Here is a 26,162-nt window from a genome sequence, read left to right on the forward strand (position 1 = left end):
TATTGTCCCTTAATTTTACTTTCATCACACAGGGTGAGGCCGGTGCTGAAGGACCAGTGGGCAAAACTGGGCCTGTGGGCCCCCAGGGGCCTCCTGGAAAGTCTGGAGCTGAAGGCTTACGTGGCATCCCGGGGCCTGTGGTATGCATTTGGAAACTCTGATATAGTTCAAATTGCTGCGTAATTATATTAACTGAGAAGAATAGTACACAAGAATCTCTTAATTTGAATAATTAAGCTTTTCAAGTTGAATCACTCTCCTTGTCTAGTCAGTAGATTTGAGTATATGTGTCGTGCATTCATTTTTGCTGTTATAGTATGTATTAATGGGCTTCTGGTTTCTGTCTTCCCTCTCAGGGTGAGCAGGGACTTCCTGGAGCTGCTGGCCAAGACGGTCCTCCTGGACCATTGGTAAGAAGACACAATGAGGCACCATTATGTTGTTCATTTAAACTAATGAATGTCACTTGTATATTTCTTTTTGTTTGTTTGTTTTCTGCATAAAGACAACTGTGACATTTATGTGTCTTGACATTCTAGGGTCCTCCAGGTCTTCCTGGCTTGAAAGGTGACCCTGGTACTAAGGGTGAGAAGGTATGTTTTAACTAGTATTTAACTAGTACTTTTTCCAAAGCACAAAAATAAAGACGGCAAATGGAACATGTCAATAGATAATTTTAGTAAGAAAATGTTGTGATATCCATGTGTGTGTGTTATATATATATATATATATATAAATATAATGTATGTAAGTGTGTGTGTGTGTGTGTGTGTGTGTCTATTTTACCAGATCAGCATATTAAATTGTTTTCTGAAGGATCATATGACACTAAGATGTCTGAAGAAAATTCAGCTTTGCCATCACCGAAATAAAATACATTCAAATAGAAAACAGTTCTTTTACATTTAAATTGCAGTAATATATCACAATATTGCTCTCTTAAACTCAAAATTCTGCCTTTTTGAGCTTAAGAAATTTTAAAAACATAAATTATATATATATGCCATAAACGTCTCCAAGGAGTTTCTACACTTTAAATATTCCTTTCCTAAATCTGTCTATGTATATTTACAATTATGCTGAGCTCAGTTGAAAGTTTAAGATGTGAGAGCAACAGGCCTCACTGGCATCTCTATTTCACATAATGACAAGGTATAAACAAGCTCTTAGTGCTGTAGATTAAATACAGTGTCAGACAATAATTAAACTGTTACTCTGCCTGCGATACATAATCAATGCAGTATACATCTGTAAATCTGTTTTATGAGAGGAGACCTGCTGAGATGTGAAGTATTAATATTCTGGAGAGGCAAGTACAGTAGCTGTGGCTGTAAATATCAGGTGTTGAATAGAAACTAAAGCACTTGAGCACCTCTCAGATTCTGCGCCTTAAATAAGATTTATATTGCACACACTGTGGACTGTGGTAGCAAAAGATCCAGAACAATAACTTCTATTTAATACATGATAAAAGAAATTGTTTGCCATTTCAGCCTTTACACTGAGATTTGCATCAGTTCTTTTACTGAATAATGCATGCCATTGTTCCACTTGTTTCACTCGTCCAGGGTCATCCAGGTCTGATTGGTCTGATCGGTCCTCCCGGTGAGCAAGGAGAGAAGGGTGACCGAGGACTGCAAGGACCTCAGGGACTTGGTGGAGGCAAGGGTGATGCTGTGAGTGATGTGTGCTTTTTACATACACCTGAGTCAGTTCAGAATCTGGGTGTGCTTTTGTCTGCTCCTCATAGATGCTGTTATTTAAGAATATGTTTTGGTTTTGCACTGTTTTGAATTGTTTTATTGACTGTAGGGTCTCATTGGTGCTTCTGGTCCCCTCGGTCCCCCAGGTCCTCCTGGTATTCCTGTAAGCAGTTTTTTTTTTTACTCTATTTTCTGGTCAAACCTTTTTTTTCTGAAAAGACATTTATATGCTCCACAGCTATTAGGAATATTACGCAATATGTTATCATTAAGCTGCTATAGTTCAAAGTCAACTATTCTCTTTCGACAAACCTGAAGATGCTCGCTCACTCTTGCCATTTATTCCACTGAATTTTAATTATTTTGGTCAATAATGTAATAATTTTATGATTTTTTTTCATGATCTCTTTTTTTAATTGTATGAATGTTTTTACATTCATTAAAAGAAAAGTGCTGTGCATGACCCAAAATTCAGATTTCAGGAATCTTATTCTAGTCGTGACAGTCGAGTTAATGCATTGTGCATGTAAACATGACATTTAACCACAATAACATTTGCTTAATTGGCTTCCTCGTTGTCTCTATCTTCAGGGAACACAAGGACAGAAAGGATCCAAAGGATCAACTGTAAGTGCTGAACCTCTCCATTGCACATGGTTATTGAGGTGGTTAATTTTTTTTGTTCCAGTTTAAATGAAGGGTGTTTTCTGTTTCCCCAGGGTTCAGCTGGCCAGAAGGGAGACCCTGGCCTGATAGGACCACCAGGTCCTCCTGTAAGAAAAATCTTATATTGCATGAAAATAAATCAGATTGTCTTGAGAGCTGTGCTGAAAATCACATTGACATGCTTATGTCTCCAGTGGGAATGAAGCCGACCCTACAGAATTGTCAGCGATTTCTTTTTTATTTTCTATCACTAGGGCCCAGCTGGTGACATCATTCAGCCCCTCCCCATCCAGACAAGTAAAAAATCGCGGAGGTCACCTGACATGCAGGATGACGAAGCAGCGGAAATGATGGATTATGGTATGGAGGGAATGGAGGATGTGTTTGGATCCCTCAACACCCTCAAGCAGGACATTGAACGCATGAAGTTCCCACTGGGGACCCAGGATAACCCAGCCAGAACCTGCAAAGACCTGCAGCTCAGCCAGCCAGACTTCCCTGATGGTGAGAGAAAGTTACTTTAGCATAGATAAGGCAGTTAAGAGTCAGTTAAGTCTGTCTGAGGTAAACAAGAGTTAATAATCGAAGATAAAACAGATAGAGATGAAGAGAGATCTGGAGAGTTACTTCTCTCTTTATCTGGGGCAAAAAAGAGAATTTTAACATTCATGTTTTTGACTGTAGGACATTACTGGATCGATCCAAATATGGGATGCATGGGAGATGCCTTCAAAGTGTACTGTAACTTCACTGCAGGAGGAGAAACTTGCATTTACCCCGATAAAAAGTCCTCAGGGGTGAGAGGAACTCATCTCTGCTAAATCTCATGATTGGTAGTAATATAAATCAAAAATAAAGAATTGTATTATCTTAGGGAATCATTTGATCACAGTTTCCATTTGTTCCAGGTTAGAATATCAAACTGGCCAAAGGAGTCCCCAGGATCTTGGTTCAGTGAATTTAAGCGTGGAAAAATTGTAAGTGTTCATTTTTCTCTTACATTATAAACTTCATAAGCTTTGAATCATAGCTCAGCAATTTGGTCATGAATGTCTCTATTGCGTGAAGAGTGACAGTAGTTTAGGGCTGGTGGGGAAAAATGGTTTTTGGAAAAAAAAACGGAAATGGATTATTTTCATCAAATTGGGTTCTTTTAACTGTCCTTAAATGTCAGCATTCTTCTGCCAATGCAACCTGAATGGTAACTTCACAGTGCTTCAGTTAGCAAATGAATTAGTCTTTTTTTAAAAGACTAAAATCAGGTTTGTATTCATGTTGTCAGTTTAAATCGCTTACTAAACCAGTCTTAGTATTTTTATCTAACCCTAACCCTGTATTAAAAGGTTCTTTCTCAAAAGTACTAAAAGAATTGTAAACTAGATCAAGGAACGAGAACCATTCAATTCCTAACGATTTCCATCCCTGCAATACTTTGAAAAGTTTTTGAAAGTTCTTCTTTAGGCCAGATGTTTGACCCATCTATTCCCTGTGTCTCAGTTGTCTTATGTGGATGTTGAGGAGAGCTCAATAACCTCAGTCCAGATGACGTTCCTCAAGTTGCTCAGCTCTTCTGCCCGGCAGAACTTCACATACATTTGCCATCAGTCTGTGGCATGGTATGACGCCAAGGCTGACAACTATGACAAGGCGCTGCGCTTCCTGGGCTCTAATGATGAGGAAATGTCATATGACAACAACCCCTTCATCAAGGTTCTTTCAGATGGCTGCTCGGTGAGAGTGCTGTTGTTCAGTCTGCTGGTTATACTGTACTGTATATTAGGGATGCTCCAATGTTACAATTGGTAGATATTAAAATGCTGTATTTTGCCTAAATAAATGAAACTATATGTGCAAAAAAGTAAATAAAATAAGTTGCTTTAAATGCTATAAGTGAATTTTGGCATCACGACATTTTAATGTAAAATAGGAAAAAGTGGATATTCATTTTGAGATATTTTAATTATATTTAACTACTTTAAAAATGTGTACTTTTAAAGACTAACTTGAAAGAAATTAAAGATTAACTTGATTAAAGTGAACATTAGATGAGGGCAAAGGTGATCTAAATGTAAAAATAGAGGAAATGAGCTGTACAATTAAACATCTAATATTGGCAGGTGCCAATATATTTATAAAAAAAAAAAAAAAAAAACTCTAATATCCGATATGTACTGATATATATGACCCTGGACCACAAAATGACCACAAAACCAGTCATAAGGGTACATTTTTCGAAATTGAGATTTATACATCACCTGAAAGCTGCATAAATAAGCTTTCCGTTGATGTATGGTTTGCTATGATAGGACAATATTTGGCCGAGATACAACTATTTGAAAATCTGGAATCTGAGGGTGAAAAAAAAAAAAAAAAATATTGAGAAAATCACCTTTAAAACTGTCCAAATGAAGTCCTTAGCAATGCATATTATTAATCAAAAATTAAGTTTTGATATATTTACGGTTGGAAATGTACAAAATATCTTCATGGAACATGATCTTTACTTAATATCCTAATGATTTTTGGCATAAAAGAAAAATCGATCATTTTGACCCATACAGTGTATTTTTGGCTATTGCTACAAATATACCCCAGCGACTTAAGACTGGTTTTGTGGTTCAGGATCACATATTGTATATTCATACTGTATTTTAATAAAGCAACATCACATTATCACAGCAAGAATAATGTTTGTATTGAATATTCTCTTCACTCTTCACATAGTATTAATTCATATTTCACCATTTATTTTTATATTTTTACACATTTTTTAATTCGATTTATTATAATTATTTTTTTATTTTCAGTTTTAATGGTTTTAGTACTTATGTTGAATAAGTTGCCAAGTTTTAGGTTATTCATCTAATATTTATATTTAATTTTATTTCCGTTTTATTTCTATTAATGTAACTTATTTTTAATAGTTGTCATTAACAGTAACAAGTCATACAAACTGTGAAACCTCAGTGAAACCTCTTGCCGCTTGTCCAATCAAATTAGATGATCAGAACTAACAGTTGTATAATTCTGCTTAAACAGTTTATAACACAATTCATCTCTTTCTCTTTCAGCTGAAGCAGGGATATTCTAAGTCTGTGATGGAAATTAATACTCCTCGCATCGACCAGGTGCCTATCATCGATGTCATGTTGAATGACTTTGGGGAATCCAGTCAAAGGTTTGGCTTTGAGGTAGGCCCTGTCTGCTTCCTCGGCTAAAGGACACCCCCTCTTACCTTTATGGCAAAGGTCAAGGAGTGTGGCCAGCCAAAGAGACCCCCTCCTTGCGCCACAAACACACACACCAGCACCCGCACTGTGTAATCGGAAATGGAATATTCATCGAACGACTGAAGCCTGCAATTGGAATAAACCAGAAAGAGGACACAAACTACCTGGTGGACAATGGCGCACTTTCAGGAGAAGGAGGAGGACCCATTCCTTTACCAATTTTCCAAACTTGTTTTTTTTTTTTTTCTCCACTTGAACTCTTAAGCCTTGTTTTTTGTCCCATTCCAACTTTAATCCGAGCACCATTTACTCCTGATCCCAGTCCTTCCCCAAGCTCCAATCCAATTAATTCCCAATCCCGTTCCTTCCCGTTTTCCCTGTATCCATTACAGATCCTCCTCCAGGTGCTGCTCTGAGCAAGACAACCACAGTGGTGTGCTCTTGTTGTAAACACCCAAACACTTAAGGTGCTATTGAAAGTGCATTTTTTTGGTAAAACTGTAATTATTATTTTGTACAATACTGTTCTTTAATGATTGCCTTTAAATCTTGCATGTGCGTCAAAATTGATTTGATGAAATATTGATAACTATCAAGAGTATTTTCTCTAGAATTTTGTTGTTGTTGTTGTTTTCATGTTTGAAAACCAACAGTGCAACAGATTTCTTCACAAGATGTCAATCAATCAAGTGTCCCTGCCAACTATAAAATAAAACAAGCATTTCAAACCATCCAGATTTGTAATTATAAAGTATCCATTTTGTAAATATTGACCAATTTAAGCACTTGAAGTTTCCTTTTTTTTTTGTCCAGTAATATATGGGCGTGTCTAACGTAGTGAAGGATTAATGGTCTTCCACTAGTTTTCTTTTGTTCTCAAGTGGTAGCAATGATGCTGTGGTAATCAGTGACTCTACAATGCTAAAGAAACTTGATGAAAAGTAACATGATGTCAGATTGAATTTCTTGACACTATACCTCAATCTCTTAAAAGACGTATCCAATTCAAAGATGTTCAACCCTGTACATACAGAGCCTTGGTTAGAAAATCAAGTTTATATATTTGAGGCAGGGAATTTTAAAATAAAAAAGACTATTTGTTAAACTTTTGTTTGGTTATTTTGTGATTGCTATAATTACCCCTTCTAGATCTAAAGCAGAAACAGCTATTTTGAGGTGCTTTTCATCGATATAACAGATTCTGGACAGTATTGTATTAAAATTGATAATTGTTTACTGTTTGTATGAATCACATCTGTGTGATTCCTCAGTCACACTTTTTTGTGCTGTATGTGCAAAAGCTTGTTGCATTCTTCATATTTAAAGTTTCTGTGCTGAAATGTGTTCAGGTTTTGTGGTTCTGTAATGCTCAGGCTTTGTTTTGGTTGCTTTATTTTTTCACGTGCTTCCATTGTTTTTACGGTTCTGTCTGTGTCCCTGAAAACCCTTCAAATATATGACAATAGACTCAGAACTTACACGTCTGTGTAACATACTTATAATTTATGTAAAACTTGGAATAAATGGTCGATTATATTTCAAGTAGATAATCTACTCTGTTTCAGTTTTGCCCAAACCACTCAATCAATCAATCAATCATACAATTTAAGCCATAATGTCACTGGATGTAAAGCATGTTTGGTTTTTGAAGCATGTCTTGTTGATCTTCTACTAAATCTTGTAGTTTAAAGCTCACAGAATGATGCTGAAATCTAGAATAGAGATTTGCAGTTTCTTTAATAACTGATGTTGCCATGGTGCTATATGTGAACAGCTCATGCAGAAGTGATTATTCAGCTGCTGGAGCAGAAACTGGCCTGATGAGCAACACACGGCTATGAGCACCTGCATGTGTAGTGCCTTGGATGTTAACAGCCATGCATTTAGCGACCCTGAACTAATGGCCTGAGGTAGGAAATTACTTTTTGGGATAAAAATATTAGTGCTGAAAGCATGAAGTAGAGCTCATAAAGGGGTAAGGAAACAATTTGATTCTGAAGAGAGGGTTTTTGTTGTTATCTGTTTCGACGGAGGACATGATTACAAAGGGCTACAGAAATCCAAAAAGTTTAAGTAGTACACATTTTTTATGAAAAAAAAAAAAACTTTTCAAGGGCTGTGGGTGAAGAGAAAAAGCCAGTCTGTCTCTGTGTATCACTCGGAGAGTGCAGTATATTAGTTCAATTTTTCCTTTATTTTTCTCCCTGGCTTCCTATCTTTACAACCAAAACTATAATGTGAAAACATAGATGTGTTATAGTGGTGAAGCTGTAGTTTCTGTACCACTAGCATCACCGAACGGAATTGCAAAATGATTCTCAAATAAGTTTCAGGCCTACCTAGTCTCCCATTGGTCAGACAAACCGATTGTCCCTCCCCCAAATCACGCAATTGATTGATTCCAGGATGCTGTTTTGTGATTCTTGAAAAAAACAGAGCAAACTAAGTTACGATAGTGCCACACTGATCAACAGTGTTTATTTACATTTGTTGCGCGAACTGACCCACAAATGACATTTTTTAATATCAACAAAATCACACACTTTACCATTACATTAGCAAATTTAGAATATAGAAATATCAGGGAATTTTAAAATAAAGCAATAAGCCCCAATAAGCCCCTAAGTGGTTTACAGTGATTTTATAACAGCTACGGGGCATTGTTAGGCATGACGCGAAGCGGATAAATTCACTGTAAATCACGGCTTCACAGGGCTTATTGCTTTTATAAAATGGTTATTCCATATACGTAGTATGGTTTCACAAAATATAACAGAACAAATAAAGTGTAATGATATTAATCAGTTGTGGTTGCAACAAAGTGGTTGCCAAGCAACAGACAAAAAAAATCAAACAAAGGTGTATGTTTGTAGAGTAATTTACAACAGCTTCGAACGTGGCTCAGCCAATCAGAATCAAGGACCAGAACTATCAGTTTTATAATGGTGGTTTTCAGTCATTGAGATGTAAATGTTACATGACTTCTGTACCCAAATTAAATATAGCTAATAATTCCCAATGGTACATACAAATGGAGATTCTCCCCAGTAATCTCCATAAAAATATATTTAAAAAAAAAAACCTATGCAGTGTATGAATGACTAAAAACATGACGGCTGGCATCTGAAAACAACTACCTATATTCCTGAAGAGGGGTCAGTGATTTCATGATAATATTCATCAATCAGGAGTCAGTACAGTAGCATGTGCACAGCTGCTCTGAATTTAAACTGTACTTCTAGAAAAACAGTAATTGAATTACAGAGGTACATTCAAGGACCTGGCGTTGCATCAGCTTTCACTGTAGTTCTTCTCTTTTGCCTTTTGTGCCCTTTGATGGATGATTTATGGTGTAATTGAATTTGAATAGCTTGAGGTCATCCTTCTGTCAAAAAAAACACTGATGTGCAAAGAGCAATGTAATTCTACAGTGCTAAATACAGTTTTACCTGTGCAAATAATCATATTAATAATGACTAAATCTGGAAGCATACTAACTACAAACAAAACACTTACAGTATGAAATAAGTTAAAGAGCAAAGAGTAATAGGAGTAGGGATATTAGTAAGACTGAGCATTTTATTTCTGTTAAAAGTAAATGTAAGGCTAACAGATCAGATATAGCTCAACTATAGTGACTTGTATTAAAATGTATTCAGAAGAACATTAGCGCATCATTACAGAAGCTGCCAAAGATGATCAGCTAAGACTGAAATTGCTTATCAGATTAAGTCTATGTAAGTTAGTGTATTTATCTGTCATGTAAATTTATTGTCATGTTAAGACTTTGGATTTGTTTTAAATACATTTTTGTCAATATTTTTATTATTAGCCTTGGAAATAGAGTACTGTGGCTTTAAAATGATCACAATGCATTGAAGGGGCCATATGATGCGATTTCAAGTTTTCCTTTCTCTTTGGAGTGTTACAAGCTCTTGGTGCATAAAGAAGATCTGTAAAGTTGCAAAGACTAAAGTCTCAAATCCAAAGAGATATTCTTTATAAAAGTTAAGAGTCAACCACGCCTACCTAAAATGGCTCGTTCTAACACGCCCCCACATGTCTACGTCACTATGTGGAAATAATGCCGCCCAAGTGCACACGCAAAGAAAGAAGGCGTGGTTTCAGGAACAGCAGTACTGTTGATGCAGCCATGTCAGGGAGACGCTGTGTTTCAGTGCGAAAGCAAAATCACTTTATTTGACCTTCCGGAAGTAGATGCAATTAGGAATCATTGGTTAAGATTTATTTACAACAGAACAGCAAAACCCAGATGTTCGAATTTGTGCAACGCATTTTATGGACGAGTTTTTTGAACCTAGAAGAGTACAAGGCAGGCTGTGCACAAAGGCTATTTAAAAAAAAAAAAAACAATCACAATGCACTGGGTCAGCTGGCCAATCAGAGCAGACTGCGCTTGTCAAAGGAGGGGGCTTTGTTGAAAACGTGTTTGAGAGAGGCGGGGCATAGAGGACCTACGATAATGTACAGTATTTGAAAAATAATGTGTTTTTTGAACATTAAAGCATGTCAACATATATGTCCAGAAATAATATTCTCTAGTAAAACTGACAAAAAGTTTGCTTCCATGACTTTGCTTGTTTGGGATTCTGCTTGGGTTTCATAATTTTCATTAACACCTTGTTTTTGTGATTAGTATATACAAGCTGTTTTTTAATTGTTTGTTTGTTTTTTGTTTCCGTTAGCCACCACAAAACAGTGTAACTCTTGATAAAAAGGACTGATCAGTAGCCAACTGTTTTTGCTCGTAGAAAGAGAAAAAGAAAAGAAAACTCTGCTATCATCCTCTTGAGTTGTTTGAACACTCTATAAAAAGCATCAGTGTAATCTGTGCGGACCTAGTACTCAGAATGCTTAAGTTTAATACAGAAAGATGTTACATCAAAAGTTCCTGACAGCTACTTGTGAATGATTGCCTTGAAATACCTTTATTGCATTATTCATTCCTTCCAAACTTCAAAGGTACTTGATCACTTTATAAAAGTGATTGTCAATGTCCTCAAAGATTCAACTTTCAGAAGTCTTTATCCTTGAACCAGTGAGATAAATCTTAGGCACATGTGCCTAACATACTGAGTAGAACCATAATGCCTACATCACAATAATAATGAATTTGCTTAAAAAGTGTGCTTAATATTTTTATAAAAGAAATTAGCTAAATCTGTATTGTAGAATATAGTCACAGCTAAAGGTACTGCAGCCCTTTCGATCTTGACTATATTCACAATCTATTATCTCTCTTTGGGTACATGGTTATGCCAGTAAATGGAGACAAATAGCTGTCTTTATGTGCAAGTGATTGGAATCAACACTGCTTCATTCAGTAATTAAACACCACTACTGTGTGTTGCTCAGAGACAACAGTTCATTCTACAGTGGCTTCTCTTGAAACTATTTCTGTTACGGAGCAAAAAAAGACAAAGTAACTTGCCATATCAACTAAAATGTCTATAATTATTTCATATTTTTAACAATTTTTCAGGATATTTTGATTAATAGAGAGTTCAAAAGAACAGCAGTTATTTTGAATAGAACTCATTTGTATCATTAAAAATGTTTTTACTTTTACTTTAAATCAATGTACTGCATTCCTGCTAAATAAAAATATTAATAAAAAAAAAAGATATTACTGACCCTAGATTTTGAATGGTAGGGTATGCATGGGATAATGGTTTAATGTAATTGTTAAGAAAAATTATGCACTTATTACGCATGTGACAAAGTTGCCACAGACAACCAAAAAGAATATATGAACACATAATTCAAAAACGATATAGTCAAACAGAGTGAGAAAAAGAGCCAGGGAATGACAGATTTGAAGGAGGAGAAAGGTGCAAATGATGAGCAACTACACATGACAAAAATGTTTATTTGTCCGCTGTGAGTCACTGCTCTTATCCAGATCCAGAACTTATTTAATCATCATCACATTTTCTATTTAGTCATAGCTGATCTATTTTACAGTTAACTCATTTCACAGGAGACAAATTTCTGACAGAGGCTTAAATCTTGTTTGTGTTCATCATGCCCATTAATTCTTAAAAAAATACAAATAAAATCTTATTTTGTATTCTTTCTTGTAATGCTTTTTTGGGTGTTGACTGGTTCAACAATACCACATGGATTAAGTTAAATACAGCATACCACATGCAAAGCTTTACTGGGAGAGCACAGCGATAGTAATATGAAAATGAAAATGGAGTTATAGCCAAATGTTCCATGAGCAGAAAGTCCATTATCGTTGGCTTCCCTGCCGCCTCCATGTTTGATGTGCCTAAGTGTCCAAAATAAATCAGCAAAGCTTATTTGCCTTTATTGAGACAGCTCCTGTCTGAGTAATGACTGGTGAGCCGCTCCAGCTCATGAATAACGTCTCTTCGTAAATGTTCTGTTTTTGTATGTGTGCATGTGGGTGTGTTGTATGCCTGTGTGTGTCTGGCATCCCATTCCTGTTGGGAACACCTTTCATTCAGAGCTCTAGCAGGCAGCAGCTGTGGCCAGATGCCAGACACAAACGTGCCCAGAGTTAATGTGTTAGCATGATTCAGGCAACGCACATTGCAGCCTGCTGGGTCAGTGTCTCAGCGTGTGGTGGCCTCTTTCTCCGTTTTTCTCACTCTTTTATTCACAGTCTTTTCATTCAAATTCTTTTTGTGCTTTTCTGAAGCCACTACAACATGAAGCATATCAAAGGTAACCAGGCCATTAGTGATAAGGGAAGCAAATGTCCTGCGCTCGCACCTGTGCAACCTCAGCACTGCTCTCGCAATCAAACAGGTGTCAGAGAAGAGACCGTTTATTCAGTACACAATGAAACACCATCAGACTTTTATCTTCCGCAGTATTTGGATGAAAGTCCCTTTCTTCTTAAAAAGAAAACATGCCCTGAAGACTCAGACTGAAGACTGAACAATTTAAATAAAGAGACTGAAAACTCACTTAAGGCGTCATATAAATACAAAGTATACTTCGGTTTTTACACATACGCCAGGGTATGCGTAGAGTGCACGTGGCATACTGTAAATTTCATTATTAGCATAAAATGCGCATACTGTATGCAGATTTTTCAGTGTATGCTCAGCTTGCTTAAGTGCTGTATGGAAGCCTGTTTCCACCACAGGATACAACAAAATCTAATTTGGATAGAATAAGATCAAATAAAATAATTGTGACTGTTTATCTCACAATTACGACTTTTTTTCTTGCAGTTCTCGCAATTTCTCAAAATTCCAAGTTTATGTCTCACAATTCTGGCTTTTTCTTCTTCTCTGAATTATGAGAGAAAAAGGCGATCTCACAATTCAGTGTGTTTTTCGTTGTCTGTGTGTGTGTGTGTGTGTGTGTGTGTGTGTGTGTGTTTTATTTCCACCACGGAATAAAAAGGTGATTGTGAGTAAAAAGGTAACTTTTCTTCTAACGATTCTGACTTTTCTTCCCCAAATTCATCTTAGAGTTAATTGCGAATTAAAGTTTTAAATATGGATATTTTTCGCATCGATTCACTTCTGAAGGCCTTTATTAAAAAGAAATAAGAAAATCATATACAACCTAGGATGGCTTGAGGGTGAGTCAATCATGGGGTAATTTTCATTTTGGGGTGAACTATCCCTTTAATATCTTGCAATTCTGAGTTCAGAATTATCTGAGTTATCACACAGTTCTGACTTTTTTTCTCATAATTGCCTAGTTATAACACTAGCCCAGGCCATAGTTTTACAGACAGAAAAAACAGTGAAGATGGCATAACAACAAATTACTTGAGACAGCAACAACAAGACACCCGCTTTAACATGCGCTTGTGTGAGAGGGTTAAGAGATTGTGCAAAACTAGTTTAAATGAGTAGAAAGACAAATATACTGTGCACGTGTCGAGCGCCTGTGGATTCGCCACATTGACAAAAAAGAAAGCTGCTTTGAAAGTGATTTTTGTGTGAGCTTCTAAGTGCTTTCTAGGACAAGTGACTTCACGGGTTAACAGCTTTTATTATTTTGTAAATTCACAATTTATATTGATTATAGCTATTAGTACACAGCTCAATGGAATACTTCATTATTAATTGTCAGTCACGCTATCCATTTCCTGATATCACAGTTGTCCATATGAACACTGAGCTGGGTAACTGAAACCGGCACTACTTACATGTCTCTCATCTCACACCACAAACGTCTTGCTCCCTCTTGTTTCATACAAACACAACTGGTGCCATCTATTGTCTCAGTCAATGCCTTTCAGGGTTTTAAAGGAATAGTTCACCCCAAAATGAAAATTTGCTGAAAATGTAGTCACCCTCAGGCCATCCAAGATGTCAGTTAGTTTCATTGGAACAGATTTGGAGAAATGGAGCTCTACATCCCTCGCTCACTAATGAACCAGCCGATAAAAAAACATCACAATAATCCACAAGCAATCCACATGACTCCAGTCCATCAGTAAATGCAAATGTGAAGTGGAAAGCTGCACGTTTGTAAGAAATAAATCTATCATTAAGATGTTTTTACCTTTAAACGATCACTTCTGGCTAAAATGTGAGTCCTCTCTATCCATAATATTGCTTTCTCCAGTCTGAATCAAAAAAGAAATATGTACAGATCAAACACTGTTTACAAATGAAAATGGTTATGTCAGTAGATTTTGGGGAGGGATAGACTTTTTCACTGGAGAAAGCGTTATTAGATTATGGACGTGATGTATTTGTTTCTTACAAACACGCAGCTTTACACTTCACTAGACGTTAATTGATGGACTGGAGTCGTGTGGATTATTGTGATGTTTTTATCAGGTGTGTGGACTCTCATTCTGACGGCACCCATTCACTGCAATGGATCCAGAAGGTACAGATAGTAAGTTTTTGTACATTGTAGCTTATTAGTGAACGCTTTAAGACAGGCCTAATATATAATTTCAAGATCAATATTTCATGTTTTTATATATTTATTTGATGAGTAGCTGTGTAAGCGGGATAATGTACAGTCAACCGTGCCTTATGCAAAAGAAAACTTTCTCTGACAAGGTTTATTTAGCAATAATGACTGGCTGACTGTATTTTTTCTAGTTCACATTTCATCCTTTTTTCTATCCAAATGTTAAAAATCTGCCTGTATGTATATGCATAGAATAATGAGAAAGATAACTGCTTAGGGCATGGTTATTGATTTCTCTCTCTCTCTCTCTCTCTCTCTCTCTCTCTCTCTCTCTCTACTCGTTGACATATGTTGGCTTGCGGTATGAAGACAGTCTCTGAGATGTCTGTCTGCAGCTGCTTTGAGCTTTGATACATAGCTAGATTGATGTGTGCTCGGGGTGGTGGGCACCTCCTGGAAAGACCAAGGTGACTCCTGCAGCTTCTGCAATAAAGGAGACCAGGTTTTTAAAGTATACTCATATGTCCTTGTCTATACAATAATAACCATTTAAAGGGACTTTGATGTGTATTATTGCTGCACTTGGGTAAAACTTGCCATTACATGCCGCTAAGTTAATTAAACCAAACATCAAATGGATACCTAACATGATACCTATGAACACAGAGATGCCCTGCTTATCCCGGCATTTGTTTCTGGCCCCAGCTGGTGCCGTCAGGTTTCAGTGAAGCATTACTGTATTAAAATGACTGCTTGCATCATTCAAAGCCAACTTATTTTTAATTGTTCAGTAATGTCTCTACACTGTAAAAAATGATATGATGAAAAAGCCATGACAACTTATGTTTTTAAGTTACTTTAACTCATAAAAATAATTTAAGCAATTTCAACTTTTTTTTATAAGTCAGTTTAATGTAATGTTTCAAACAAATGCTGTAGTATATTTTTTTTATCTGGGTCTAAAATAAAGTTTACATTATCATAACTAGAAAATGAATGTTAAACATTTTGAACTTAAGTTGAAACAGCAAATATTGTAAAGTCAAATGAACTTCAATAAAACAATTCAGCACTAGGCAAGATTTAAATTAGTGAGTTGAAATGACTTGTACTTTTAAGTTGATTTAACTTAAAATTTTAAGGCAGCCACAAAACTTACGTTTTTAAGTTGAAAGGGGTGAACATTTTTTACAGTGTAAATGAGTGTGATTTCACTGACATTGACTATAAACTGGTATGACACTTAAGTAAAAAAGGCTTTCTCTTTTGATAAAGGAGCAGATAAAGACAGAAGCCTACCTCTAAAAAAAGGACAGACTAACCACACATGTTGCCAAGCAACTAATTGAGAACGTGAGCAGAGGCACAGTGAAGTTTATGCTCCAACTTCTGATGAGGCAATTTTAGCATATGCAGGTCTGTAGATGATATGCTTGTTTTCCTGGTTAATAATGTATACAGCAATTGTGAGGCAACATTTTACATTAGGCTACCTTCAGTTTACCTTTCCTACTATTATAGTGCTGTACATTAATACACAATAAAATAGAAATGTCATGCAACTATATTTTTTACCTTTTTTTATTTATATTCATATTTCAAAATACATTATTTGTATTTTTAAGTTTTCTAGACTTAATGTTTCTAAATGTTCTGTTTATTATAAGCATGCACTGCTGCAGATTTAAATGCTCAAGCTCCCCAAATAAGAATGGATTTTTATTGGCTGTCAGTGTTTTTATCGTTCATCAGCTGCTAAGTATCCTATCTGAAAAGGCTGGATATGGGTTTTAACTCATTATAACCAAGTGGATATACGATGTATATAAAAGTTTCATTGTGAAGTTTAGTCACATTGATTAACAGTTTTCGCACTCAACGAGTTTGCACTGAACTGACTGACAGCTTCAGTTATTATAAAGAAAGCGCTCTTCTCTCGCTGTCTCATTTCATTCACAATTTGAGAAAGAAAAAGTTTTTTCTTGAGACTTTGTGACCTTTCCTAATATACTTCATACTTCAGTACAAAAAGTGACAAAAATAGATTTTTAATGTTATAAAAAAAATCCATGTACTGGTTGTATTGGTAATTTTACGTCTTTATAATTTTAAAATAAAAGTGTTAGTTTTACATCCTGAAAATTTTAGCCTTTGAAGGATTAACTAAAAAATGGGTTTTGGTCATCACATTGAAAATAGGATAATATTCAGTCTTTTGAGCTTAAAGTGTTGGGGGAAAAAATGTGGCTACTGGAACTTCCATGAAAAGTAGCTATAATACTTTAAAGTGGTTTATTCCCATTTGCTGTGTAATGATCAAAGCTAGGCTGTATGTGATTCATCTTTGGACGCACCACACACAGTTATTGTCACGTTGAAGGAATCTGATGACGTCATTGAAGTTCGCCATACCTTGGCTTTTGGTGAATAGACGCCACTGAACCAAGACGTGTGGGGTGGACTTCAGCATTCTATGCAAACTTAATAGTTATTATCCTAATAATTGTTGTTCTTAGTGTGAACCTTTAGTTGGGCAATTACTGAATTCTGAATCTGAGTCACTTAATAGACCACAAGATAGGCATATTAGTTATTTGTTACTGGAAATAAAGCCGAAATTGGTATAGCCTTGTAAGTTACTGAATGGTTGTTCGCATAACAATGTGGAACGAAAGATACACATTATGTGTTTTGCTGTAATCACTGGTGGTTTAAAAAACATGAATGATGTTACCACCTTTTTGTTTCATAACTTAGTTATGACCGATTTTATTACATTTAAGTCACGTTAAAAAGATACAATTAAATCGCAATTCTTAATTCCAAAAATATTTTCTTCTAAATTTCTAAAATAATCTTTAATTGTATTTTTTTTAGGAAACAGAATCGTTCGATTCTTTACGATTTCTATCCCTATAGTGAGCAACATCGAATGGACATTTTGATTATGTTTAATCTTTATTGACATTGTACAGCTATAAAAGTCGTGATTTTATCTCTTTAAGTTACTCTTGGTAACTTGATATATTTTAGTTCGGGTAATGAATGAGTAACCCCGCACAGAAATGCTGTAATGATGTAATATCCGCTGAGTGTCTCCACACATCTCTCAAACTTTTCTGCGCCCGGAGCGACGATGACAGCGCACGCACTTTCAGCAGCTCTATCTAGGGTCTCCGATCCCAAGATACTGACAAGAAGCTCGATCTGAAACATCGAAGAGTGAAGCAAGTTGGAAGAGAGACGGAGACTGGAGGCAGAATGCGGGCGCTGTTCGTGGTGCTGAAACCGCTGTGTTTTCTCGCTCTGCTCGGCTACTGCCCTTCCGCGGTGAGTGCTGCGCACCTTCCTGACTTCCTGACACAAACTTGACATGTCTGAGTCATAGGAACGGGATATCTGCAAAGGGATAAACGACAGCAATGTGTTTAGTGAGCTCTACTTATGCGATAATATCCTTTTAATGGCAAACTCAGAGAAAGAGAAAAGACATGCAATAAAACCTAAACTGGGTTAAAATCCTGATAGATTTGGGATACTTTAAAAATGTGATTCAGAAGCGGAAAAGTCATTTTCTATAACTTCCTCTATGATTGCAGTACAATGGTCACAAATAATATATTTAGACCTTTTTATTATAGCGAATGTGCTATTGTTCATTAAATTATTAATGTCTATTGTGCATTATTTCTGCTGTTGTAAACATCCGCCTGTATTGAGAATTGGCTTTGAATGGGTTTATTTCACATTTTATATAAAGTGTCTAGTGTTTCGTTAAATGCTACATATATTTGCATTAAAATATAAAGCATGTGATACAGTGTATTGTGTACATGTTCATGTACATGTTGTGTTGAAATGAGATTTGCATTTTCTCCACACTGTTTCATTTCTCCAAACTATTACAACTATAATACTAGAATATATTATGGTTTACACTGTAAAACCAATTAAGATGGCTGTTTACTACAGTAGGAGTAACTTATAATTACATGCAGTAGTACTTTATGTACACAAAATGGACATTGCAATACATTTTAAGTCAATTTTTACCTAATTTAAAGTATTGTTATACTAATATAGTATTAATGTATTTTGTTAAATTGAGAGTTCGTTAGTAATCTACAGTATATGGCAGTGATAAAATGTTTAAATTAGCAAATGTTTTTTCTTCCTCAGTGTTCAGAGTCTATTCTCAGCACTACTATTAATCTGTACTCAATGCCTAATGGGTCTATTTTAGCACTGGGTCAAGATCAGATCTGCATCGTTGAGGCACGGCCAATTATTTGTCATGTGACATCCAAATAACTGCATGAATTTCATGCAATTTGTGACCGGAAATAAAAGAAATCCGTAGTATCAGTGAAAGTGTCATGAGGATCTCTCATCCAGTCTTAATAAACCCAGCTGCAGGTCTTATTTGAGGAGCAGAATCCCTCTGCTCATATTTCATAATGGCAGTAAACTAGCAGGAAGTACCCATCCAACTCGGATATGTTACAATTTGCTGAAATTGCAGTTAGTTGTTAGTTGCAGCAGCATCAGGAAGTGTGCCAGAGTGTGTAAAGAACTCTCTTTTTCAGCTCGCCTGTAAAAGGCTAGTCCCCAGAGCCGGCCTTTCAGAGCCCACTGCGAGAGTGGAAAAAATGAATGTGGGTGTTTACAAAGCGCCTCTATTGTTGCAGACAATCTAGGGAAATTTTGGGGGATGAATGCAGAGAGAGGCTTTATCATGAAGGTGTTCCGACGGGGTGCTATTTGTCGTCAAATCATGCTATTTATGGCCTGCCATATTTTAGTGGCGTGTGCTTGAATTGCTTTCAGAATTCTGATCAATCAGTGTGAATTGAAATGAATATTCAGTGGAATACACAGTAACTGCATGATATTTCTCCTGTGATTTTATTATATGATTTCAAATGAAGCCATATAGAGTCTTATAGAGTCAGAGACAAAGAGTTAAAGGAATAGTTCACCCAAAAATGAAAGTTTGCTGAAAATTTACTCACCCTCAGGTCATCTCAAGATGTAGATGAGTTTGTTCCTTTATCAGAACAGATTTGGAGAAATTTAGCATTGCATCACTTGCTCATCAATGGATCCTCAGTAGTGAATGGGTGTCGTCAGAATCAGAGTTCAAACAGCTGATAAAAACATCACATCACTCACTGGAGTCCAGTCCAGCAATTAATGTGTGAAGCGAAAAGCTGCATCCATTATCCATTGTTAAGGTGATTTTTACTTAATCCATAATCCATAATAATATTTCCTCCAGTGAAAAAGTTAATCTTCTGTTGTACACGCAAATCAAAATCCACCAACATGTTTGTTTTGTTGCTGGTTTGGGCTGTTTATGTTTGCAAACTGTGCTTGTTCTACGTATATTTCTCTCCTGATTCAGCTGAGATTACTTTTTCTCCGGAGAAATCAATATCATGCATTTAACCAGAAGCAGCAGTTTGAAGTTAAAAATGTCTTATTTTTGATTTGTGTCTTACAAACACAGCTTCTCAGTTAACATGATTTTAATTGATGGACTCAAGTCTTGTGGATTATTGTGATGTTTTCATCAGCTGTTTGAACTCTGATTCTGACGGCACCCATTCACTACAGAGGATCCATTGGTCAACAAGTGATGTAAGGCTACATTTCTCCAAATCTTTTCTGATGAATGGATGGCCTGATTTACTCACTGTACATTTTCAGCAAAAGTTTGGGGTTAACTATTTCTTTAAAATCATTTTACCTAGATAGCTGGACATAATAAATGAGAGCCATGCTTGTGGAATCAAAGAAATTTGAGGCAGGCTATTAATTTTATCAAAAACATAGACTCCCCAGATTTACACACAAAACAAATGATATGCATATTTACTCAATCATCTCTCCATATAACAAATGTAATAAGTTAGAAACTGAAAAAGCATAATAAAATGAATAATGTGCCATGCAAGTTTATTGTAGTTCTCACTAAATATCCACATTTCAGTATCGCTCTGCTGCTTAAAGCATGCTTGAGGCATGAAAATCAGATTATGTCGCATTACATGTCATTAAAATTCATTGCATTAAGAATGTCATTTAGAATTTTAAATTGTAAACAAAAGACACCAAGATATGCCATGCATGCCTGTGTGTATTTGTGTACAGACCATCAGACCAAAGGAAGGCTGGCAGGTGTACAGTTCAGCGCAGGATGCCGACGGCCGCTGCATCTGTACGGTGGTGGCACCAGAACAGAACTTGTGCTCCAGAGACGCAAAGAGCAGACAGCTCCGCCAGCTACTGGAGAAGGTGTGTGTGCACATAATGTGTGTCTGAGAACTCTAAAGTCGCTTTATATTGAGATCTGGTTTAGATAACAAAAGCTCTCATTTTAGCAATTTGAAAGCATTATGCTCGACTGCGCGCCATTGTCATCTATTAAGAATGCCACGGGCTTCTCTCCAGATGATTGTGGAGGAGCATAAAGATGACGGTAATGCAAAAAGGCCTGAAGGGTGTTTTAGGCCCCCTCTTGTTTCTACTTCCTACGCTTTTCTTCTCTGTTACTGTAAAAATTCTGCAATAGTTATCGGCCCATTTGTGTCTTTCTTTGTTTGGTGGATGCTAGTGAAGGAAGTAATAGGGTTAACCGATTCATAGTCTCATTTTTTGTCCTGTTTTAAATGTGTCAGCGGTGGTATGTCTCTAAGATCTTTCCGTCTTTGCTTGGGTTGCGTTAAGTGGAATTATGGAAATGCAGAAATCCTTGGAGACATGGTGTCAGGGCTGATTTACTCCAGTTGAAAATATCATTTAAATCTATCGCATCTTCCTTTTTGCAGTTCAAAGTATGATTAATGGATCCTAACTTCATTTCGGCCCATCTTCCTCTCTTAAGATTCAGAACATGTCGCAATCAATCGAAGTGCTGAACCTGAGGACCCAGAGGGACTTCCAGTATGTCATGAAAATGGAGAGCCAGATGAAAGGACTCCGATCAAAGTTCAGACAAATCGAGTCGAACCGAAGAACATTATTGACTAAAAACTTTCAGGTGGGCTACCATTAAAGTCATGCCTCAGAGAAAATCAATGCTCCTTTCTCATACGAACAGAACGGTTTGAAAGAGCCACATTCTTGCCATTACTCTCCAAGAATGAAGAATCAAATCCCACTTAAAAGCTTCTCGTCTTTATCCTTCACAAACGTTTTAAAAGGCCACACGCAGTTCAGCATTGCTGGAAATCCTGTAAACCTCTAAAGGTCATGTTTTATTTCCAACCCGAAATATCATTTTGGTCTAACATGTCATTGTTCAGAGAGTCTTGCTGTTAACCAGAAAAGCAGTGCCGTGCTCTTGCATCTGCTTCTGTTAATGTAAGCAAATCTCTCCTCATGTGATTTTTATTTAAATGTCTGTCTGGTTTTGCAGGAGCTGAAGGGGAAGATGAACGAACTGCAGCCACTGATTCCAGTGCTGGAGCAGTACAAGACTGACGCCACACTCATTTCCCAGTTCAAGGAGGAGATCAGGAACCTGTCTCTGGTGCTGACTGCTATCCAGGAGGAGATAGGAGCGTATGATTATGAGGAGCTCCAGCAAAGGGTCCTCGGCTTAGAGGGAAGACTGAGGAACTGTATGAACAAACTCAGTGAGTTGAACTCAACATGACTTCATGGTATTTTCTTGTGTGATACAGTATGTTATGTGTTCCTTTAAAGTTCAAGATGTGTTGGCATGCTTATATAATAGCTGACATTACTTGTCATTCTTCATTGTGTCAGCCTGTGGTAAGCTGATGAAAATCACGGGGCCCATCACTGTAAAGACATCAGGAACGAGGTTTGGAGCTTGGATGACAGACCCTCAGGCTTCACCTAAGAACAACAAGGTAATAATCTATGACTATGCCACAGTGTTTGCCCACTTTTCAGCAGCATTTCTTCCAGGAACTTTTAGTTTAAGAAAACTTAAATAATGAGTTGTCAAAGACATGAACAAAACCAACCAGCTCTGAGATCAATCACAACTTATAAACTTTGATTTGAAGCAACAAAAAAAAAATCAGATAGATAAAGAGACAAAGATATAAGACAGTAATTTAATATTAAAATAAATAAAAATGTAATACATAAAATAAAATGTTATATAAATTATTTAATATTAATCATATTTTTATTTTATATTAATTAATAAAACTAAAATTTAATATAAATAATTTAATCTGTTTTTTTTGCTTCAAAATTTATAATTTTATTGTATTCAGCAAGGACATATTAAATTGATATTGAATTAATATTGATAAAAACTTGAAGTTGTTACCCAAATTGTAATTAATGGTGTTCTTTTGAACTGTCTAATCATCAGATAATTCTAAATAAAAAATGTATCATGGTTTCCAAAAAAAAAAAAAAAATTAAGCAGCACAACTGTTTTCAGCATTGTTAATAAAAATGAGCACCAAATCAGAATATTAGAATGATTTCTGAAAGATCATATCAGGTTGAGGACTGGAGGACTGGAGTAATGGATGTAGAAAATTCAGCTTTGTCACTAAATAAATCAAATTTTAAAAAGTATTAAAATAGTTGTACTATGTTAATATAAGTTTTACTGTATAAATGTATATAATTTCTCACTTCAATATGATGGTTTGTGCACTCCATGCAGCTGTTAAACAATTTTTTTTACATTTTAAGTTTCATTTTCATGTCACACTGACTTCTGCTGAAGAATAACTCATGGTGAGGTGTCTTAAAGGGTTCATCTATAAAAATCCATTTCTGTATGGAGTTTAACTTCATATGTTGAATGATGCATACAAATACAAGTTTCAAATGTTATTTGTCACATTTGTAATGTTCTAATGCAGGTCTGGTACATGGACAGCTATACAAACAACAAGATTGTCCGTGAGTACAAATCAGTAAGTGACTTTGTGTCTGGGGTCGAGTCAAGAACCTACAACCTTCCGTTCCACTGGGCGGGAACTAATCACATGGTCTACAATGGCTCCCTGTATTACAACAAATACCAGAGCAACATCATTGTCAGATACAGCTTTGAAAGTGGCCGGGTTATGACCCAACGAGCACTTGAGTCCGCCGGCTTCCACAACGTCTACCCGTACACCTGGGGCGGATTCTCCGACATTGACCTGATGGCAGATGAACTCGGTTTATGGGCCATCTATGCCACCAATCAGAATGCAGGGAATATAGTGATCAGCCAGCTGGATCCTCTGACCATCCAGGTGCTAAACTCTTGGAACACAGAATACTCCAAACGAAACGCAGGTGAGTCCTTCATGATCTGCGGCACGCTGTACATCACCAACTCCCACCTGACCGGTGCTAAGGTATACTACTCTTATTCCACCAAAACCTCTACCTATGAGTACATGGACATCCCCATCCATAACCAATACTTTCACATGTCCATGCTGGATTACAACGCCAGGGATCGTGCACTTTACGGCTGGAACAATGGCCACCAGGTACTGTTCAACGTCACGCTGTTCCACATTATTCAAACTGACGACGAATCCTGAGGTGAGAGGAAAACTTTGATTCTGCAGTTACACTTATCTGTAATCGCCGTAGTATTGCTGTGAAATAATGGCTTTTATATATTTCAATCAAAAGATGAGTGCCTCTGGAGATGTCAGTCAGCATTACACTCCTCCATTTGTAAAACAATCATGATTAAACTCAAACTCGGCCTCAGATAAAGATATTCATGGACTTTTAAAGCTCTATTTAAATGTTGTTTGTGCAACTTCCAGTGCGTAGCAGTGATGTTCAGCTATAATACTCGATTCTGCAAAGAATGTAACACTTTCAACTAGAAACTTAGAAACATTCAATAAAAAATCCTTATTATGGACATTACATACTGAGTTATCAAATTGTTTCTTAGTTTTAGCTTGTCGATTGTTTAGAAGAGTAAGAACATATTTTTCAGCTCTTTTTATGACTGACATTTAAAGGAATTGTTCACCCAAAAATAAACATTGGTCATTATTTACTCATCTTTGTATTGTTCCAAAACTTTATGGCTTTCTTTTTCTGTGGAACACCAAAAGAGATATTTCTGTCATGACAACTCGCGGAGGGATTGGCATGGTAATGTACATGACAATGTTAATGTATTTGGCCTTGGCGGAATAGATCTGCTACTCTGCGGTTGCTGCGGCTGCGGCAGAGCAAGTACCGAGACTTGCTACTGCCAATACATCCACAACATGCTGCTGTGAGCATGTAAGAAATATTGCTGCTGCAAATATAACATACATGAATAACCCCCATATAGCATACACGAATCCCCTCGTAGCAGATCTATACAGGTGGAGCTGGGGAAGGTGGAGGGTTTCTGAAGCAAGCTGCAACTGCTACGGCAAGCACTAGTCATCTATTTGAATGTTGAGCAGCAAGCTCATTGGCTGCCGATACAGGAGAGAACCAGTCAGCTGTGCCATGTGATAATGATGTCATTAGGTCAGATTAAGTTAGACCTATCGGACTGCGCCCTCTAGAGTTTCATGCCAGAACTCTGTATTTTGGGAACAATATCTACACAATGGAAATCAATGGGCTCCAATATTGTTTGGTTCCCAGTTTTTTTTTAAATATCTTCTTTCATGTTCCACAGAGGAAAGAAAAACATGCAGATTTGGAACAAAATGAGGGTGAGTAAATATTCACAGAATCCTCATTTTTGGGTAAACTGGCCCTTTAAAGCTGTCAAATCAAACAATTATTTCACATTGTACAGTGTAATTACAATTAAAAAATGTTACTTTAAGTGTTCATGGTTTGACGTTGCTTCTGTGTACTTCAAATATACATACAGCCTGAGAAAATAATTCATTTTAGTATTTCAACTTTCCCACAACAGCAGTCAAATCTGTGGTGTTTTTTGTCAGAAATGCTATTCAATAATGTTACTTCTATACCTCATATTTCCAGATGTATACAACAAAGGCTTTGTTCCTGCTTTCTTTTTTCTGCCCAAGGAAATTTGTGGATGAGAGAACTTCTAAAATTTCAGAGGGCTTTGTGATTTTGCTTTTGATGTTGATGAGAAATTATCTGAGTTCTCATCAACACCAAAGAGTTTTTTCTTTATTTAGTGACAATGATCAGGCAAAAGAAAAAAAAAACTTCTCTTCTGTTTATTACTCATTCAGAATTCCTCTCCCTGATATGCAGACAATGACACAGAACAGCTAATTATGCTGTTATTTTCCCAAAACATGTGATTAAACCAGTTCTTTGCCAGAGGATGCTCTATCAATATTCATAAATAGGCCTACCTAAAACAAAGTCATCCATTTCCCCTTAAAGGAACATTTGCACATCTTGTTTCACTTCTCATCTGCTGACGCAGAAACAAGTGACAGCACTAGTCTGACAAACACAATTTCACTTCAGTCAACACATCTCTGCAGGCCCCTGATTCACAGGAATATTATTCAGCAGAGTGAGAATAAGTAAGTTTATGTAAGGGCTAATGTACAGTCAGCCAGGCATTATCGCAAAATAAACCCTGACAGGAGGATCTCAGGATCAGGTCTTGTATCCTTCAAGATCCTGTCTGAGTTTCATTTGCTATAATAACCAACTGACTATATTGTGTATGTCCCTGCTTATTAATATAACAAATGAACAAACAACTGAGTGCTTAGATTGA

The 26,162-nt window shown here is 36.5% G+C and overlaps 2 protein-coding genes across 2 annotated transcripts in view; both read left to right on the plus strand.

Moving 5' to 3' along the window:
- Positions 1-6,330, plus strand: part of LOC107700498 (collagen alpha-1(XI) chain-like) — an 81,598-nt gene extending 75,268 nt beyond the window's left edge. The window contains exons 46-57 of the mRNA XM_016502171.1: positions 33-140; positions 357-410; positions 540-593; positions 1,569-1,676; positions 1,813-1,866; positions 2,295-2,330; positions 2,423-2,476; positions 2,624-2,873; positions 3,054-3,166; positions 3,278-3,346; positions 3,867-4,100; positions 5,441-6,330. Coding sequence (XP_016357657.1) covers positions 33-140; positions 357-410; positions 540-593; positions 1,569-1,676; positions 1,813-1,866; positions 2,295-2,330; positions 2,423-2,476; positions 2,624-2,873; positions 3,054-3,166; positions 3,278-3,346; positions 3,867-4,100; positions 5,441-5,587 — 1,281 coding nt within the window. The 3' untranslated portion in view covers positions 5,588-6,330. The remainder of the gene's footprint in view (positions 1-32; positions 141-356; positions 411-539; positions 594-1,568; positions 1,677-1,812; positions 1,867-2,294; positions 2,331-2,422; positions 2,477-2,623; positions 2,874-3,053; positions 3,167-3,277; positions 3,347-3,866; positions 4,101-5,440) is intronic.
- Positions 6,331-17,738: 11,408 nt separating this feature from the next.
- Positions 17,739-24,187, plus strand: LOC107700521 (noelin-3-like). The gene is made up of 6 exons (XM_016502201.1): positions 17,739-17,812; positions 20,636-20,779; positions 21,369-21,524; positions 21,903-22,122; positions 22,256-22,362; positions 23,344-24,187. The coding sequence occupies exons 1-6, from the start codon at positions 17,744-17,746 to the stop codon at positions 24,019-24,021; spliced, it is 1,374 nt and encodes a 457-aa protein (XP_016357687.1). The 5' UTR covers positions 17,739-17,743; the 3' UTR covers positions 24,022-24,187.
- Positions 24,188-26,162: the final 1,975 nt, after the last annotated feature.

The sequence above is a fragment of the Sinocyclocheilus anshuiensis genome, unplaced genomic scaffold, assembly GCF_001515605.1.
Source record: "Sinocyclocheilus anshuiensis isolate Anshui unplaced genomic scaffold, SAMN03320099.WGS_v1.1 scaffold718, whole genome shotgun sequence".
NCBI lineage: Eukaryota > Metazoa > Chordata > Actinopteri > Cypriniformes > Cyprinidae > Sinocyclocheilus > Sinocyclocheilus anshuiensis.

Coding starts and splice junctions, on each gene's coding strand:
- LOC107700521 (XM_016502201.1), top strand. CDS start 17,744: ATGCGGGCGCTGTTCGTGGTGCTGAAACCGCTGTGTTTTCTCGCTCTG. Junction 17,813..20,635: donor TCGGCTACTGCCCTTCCGCG/GTGAGTGCTGCG, acceptor ATTTGTGTACAG/ACCATCAGACCAAAGGAAGG. Junction 22,123..22,255: donor GAACTGTATGAACAAACTCA/GTGAGTTGAACT, acceptor TCATTGTGTCAG/CCTGTGGTAAGCTGATGAAA.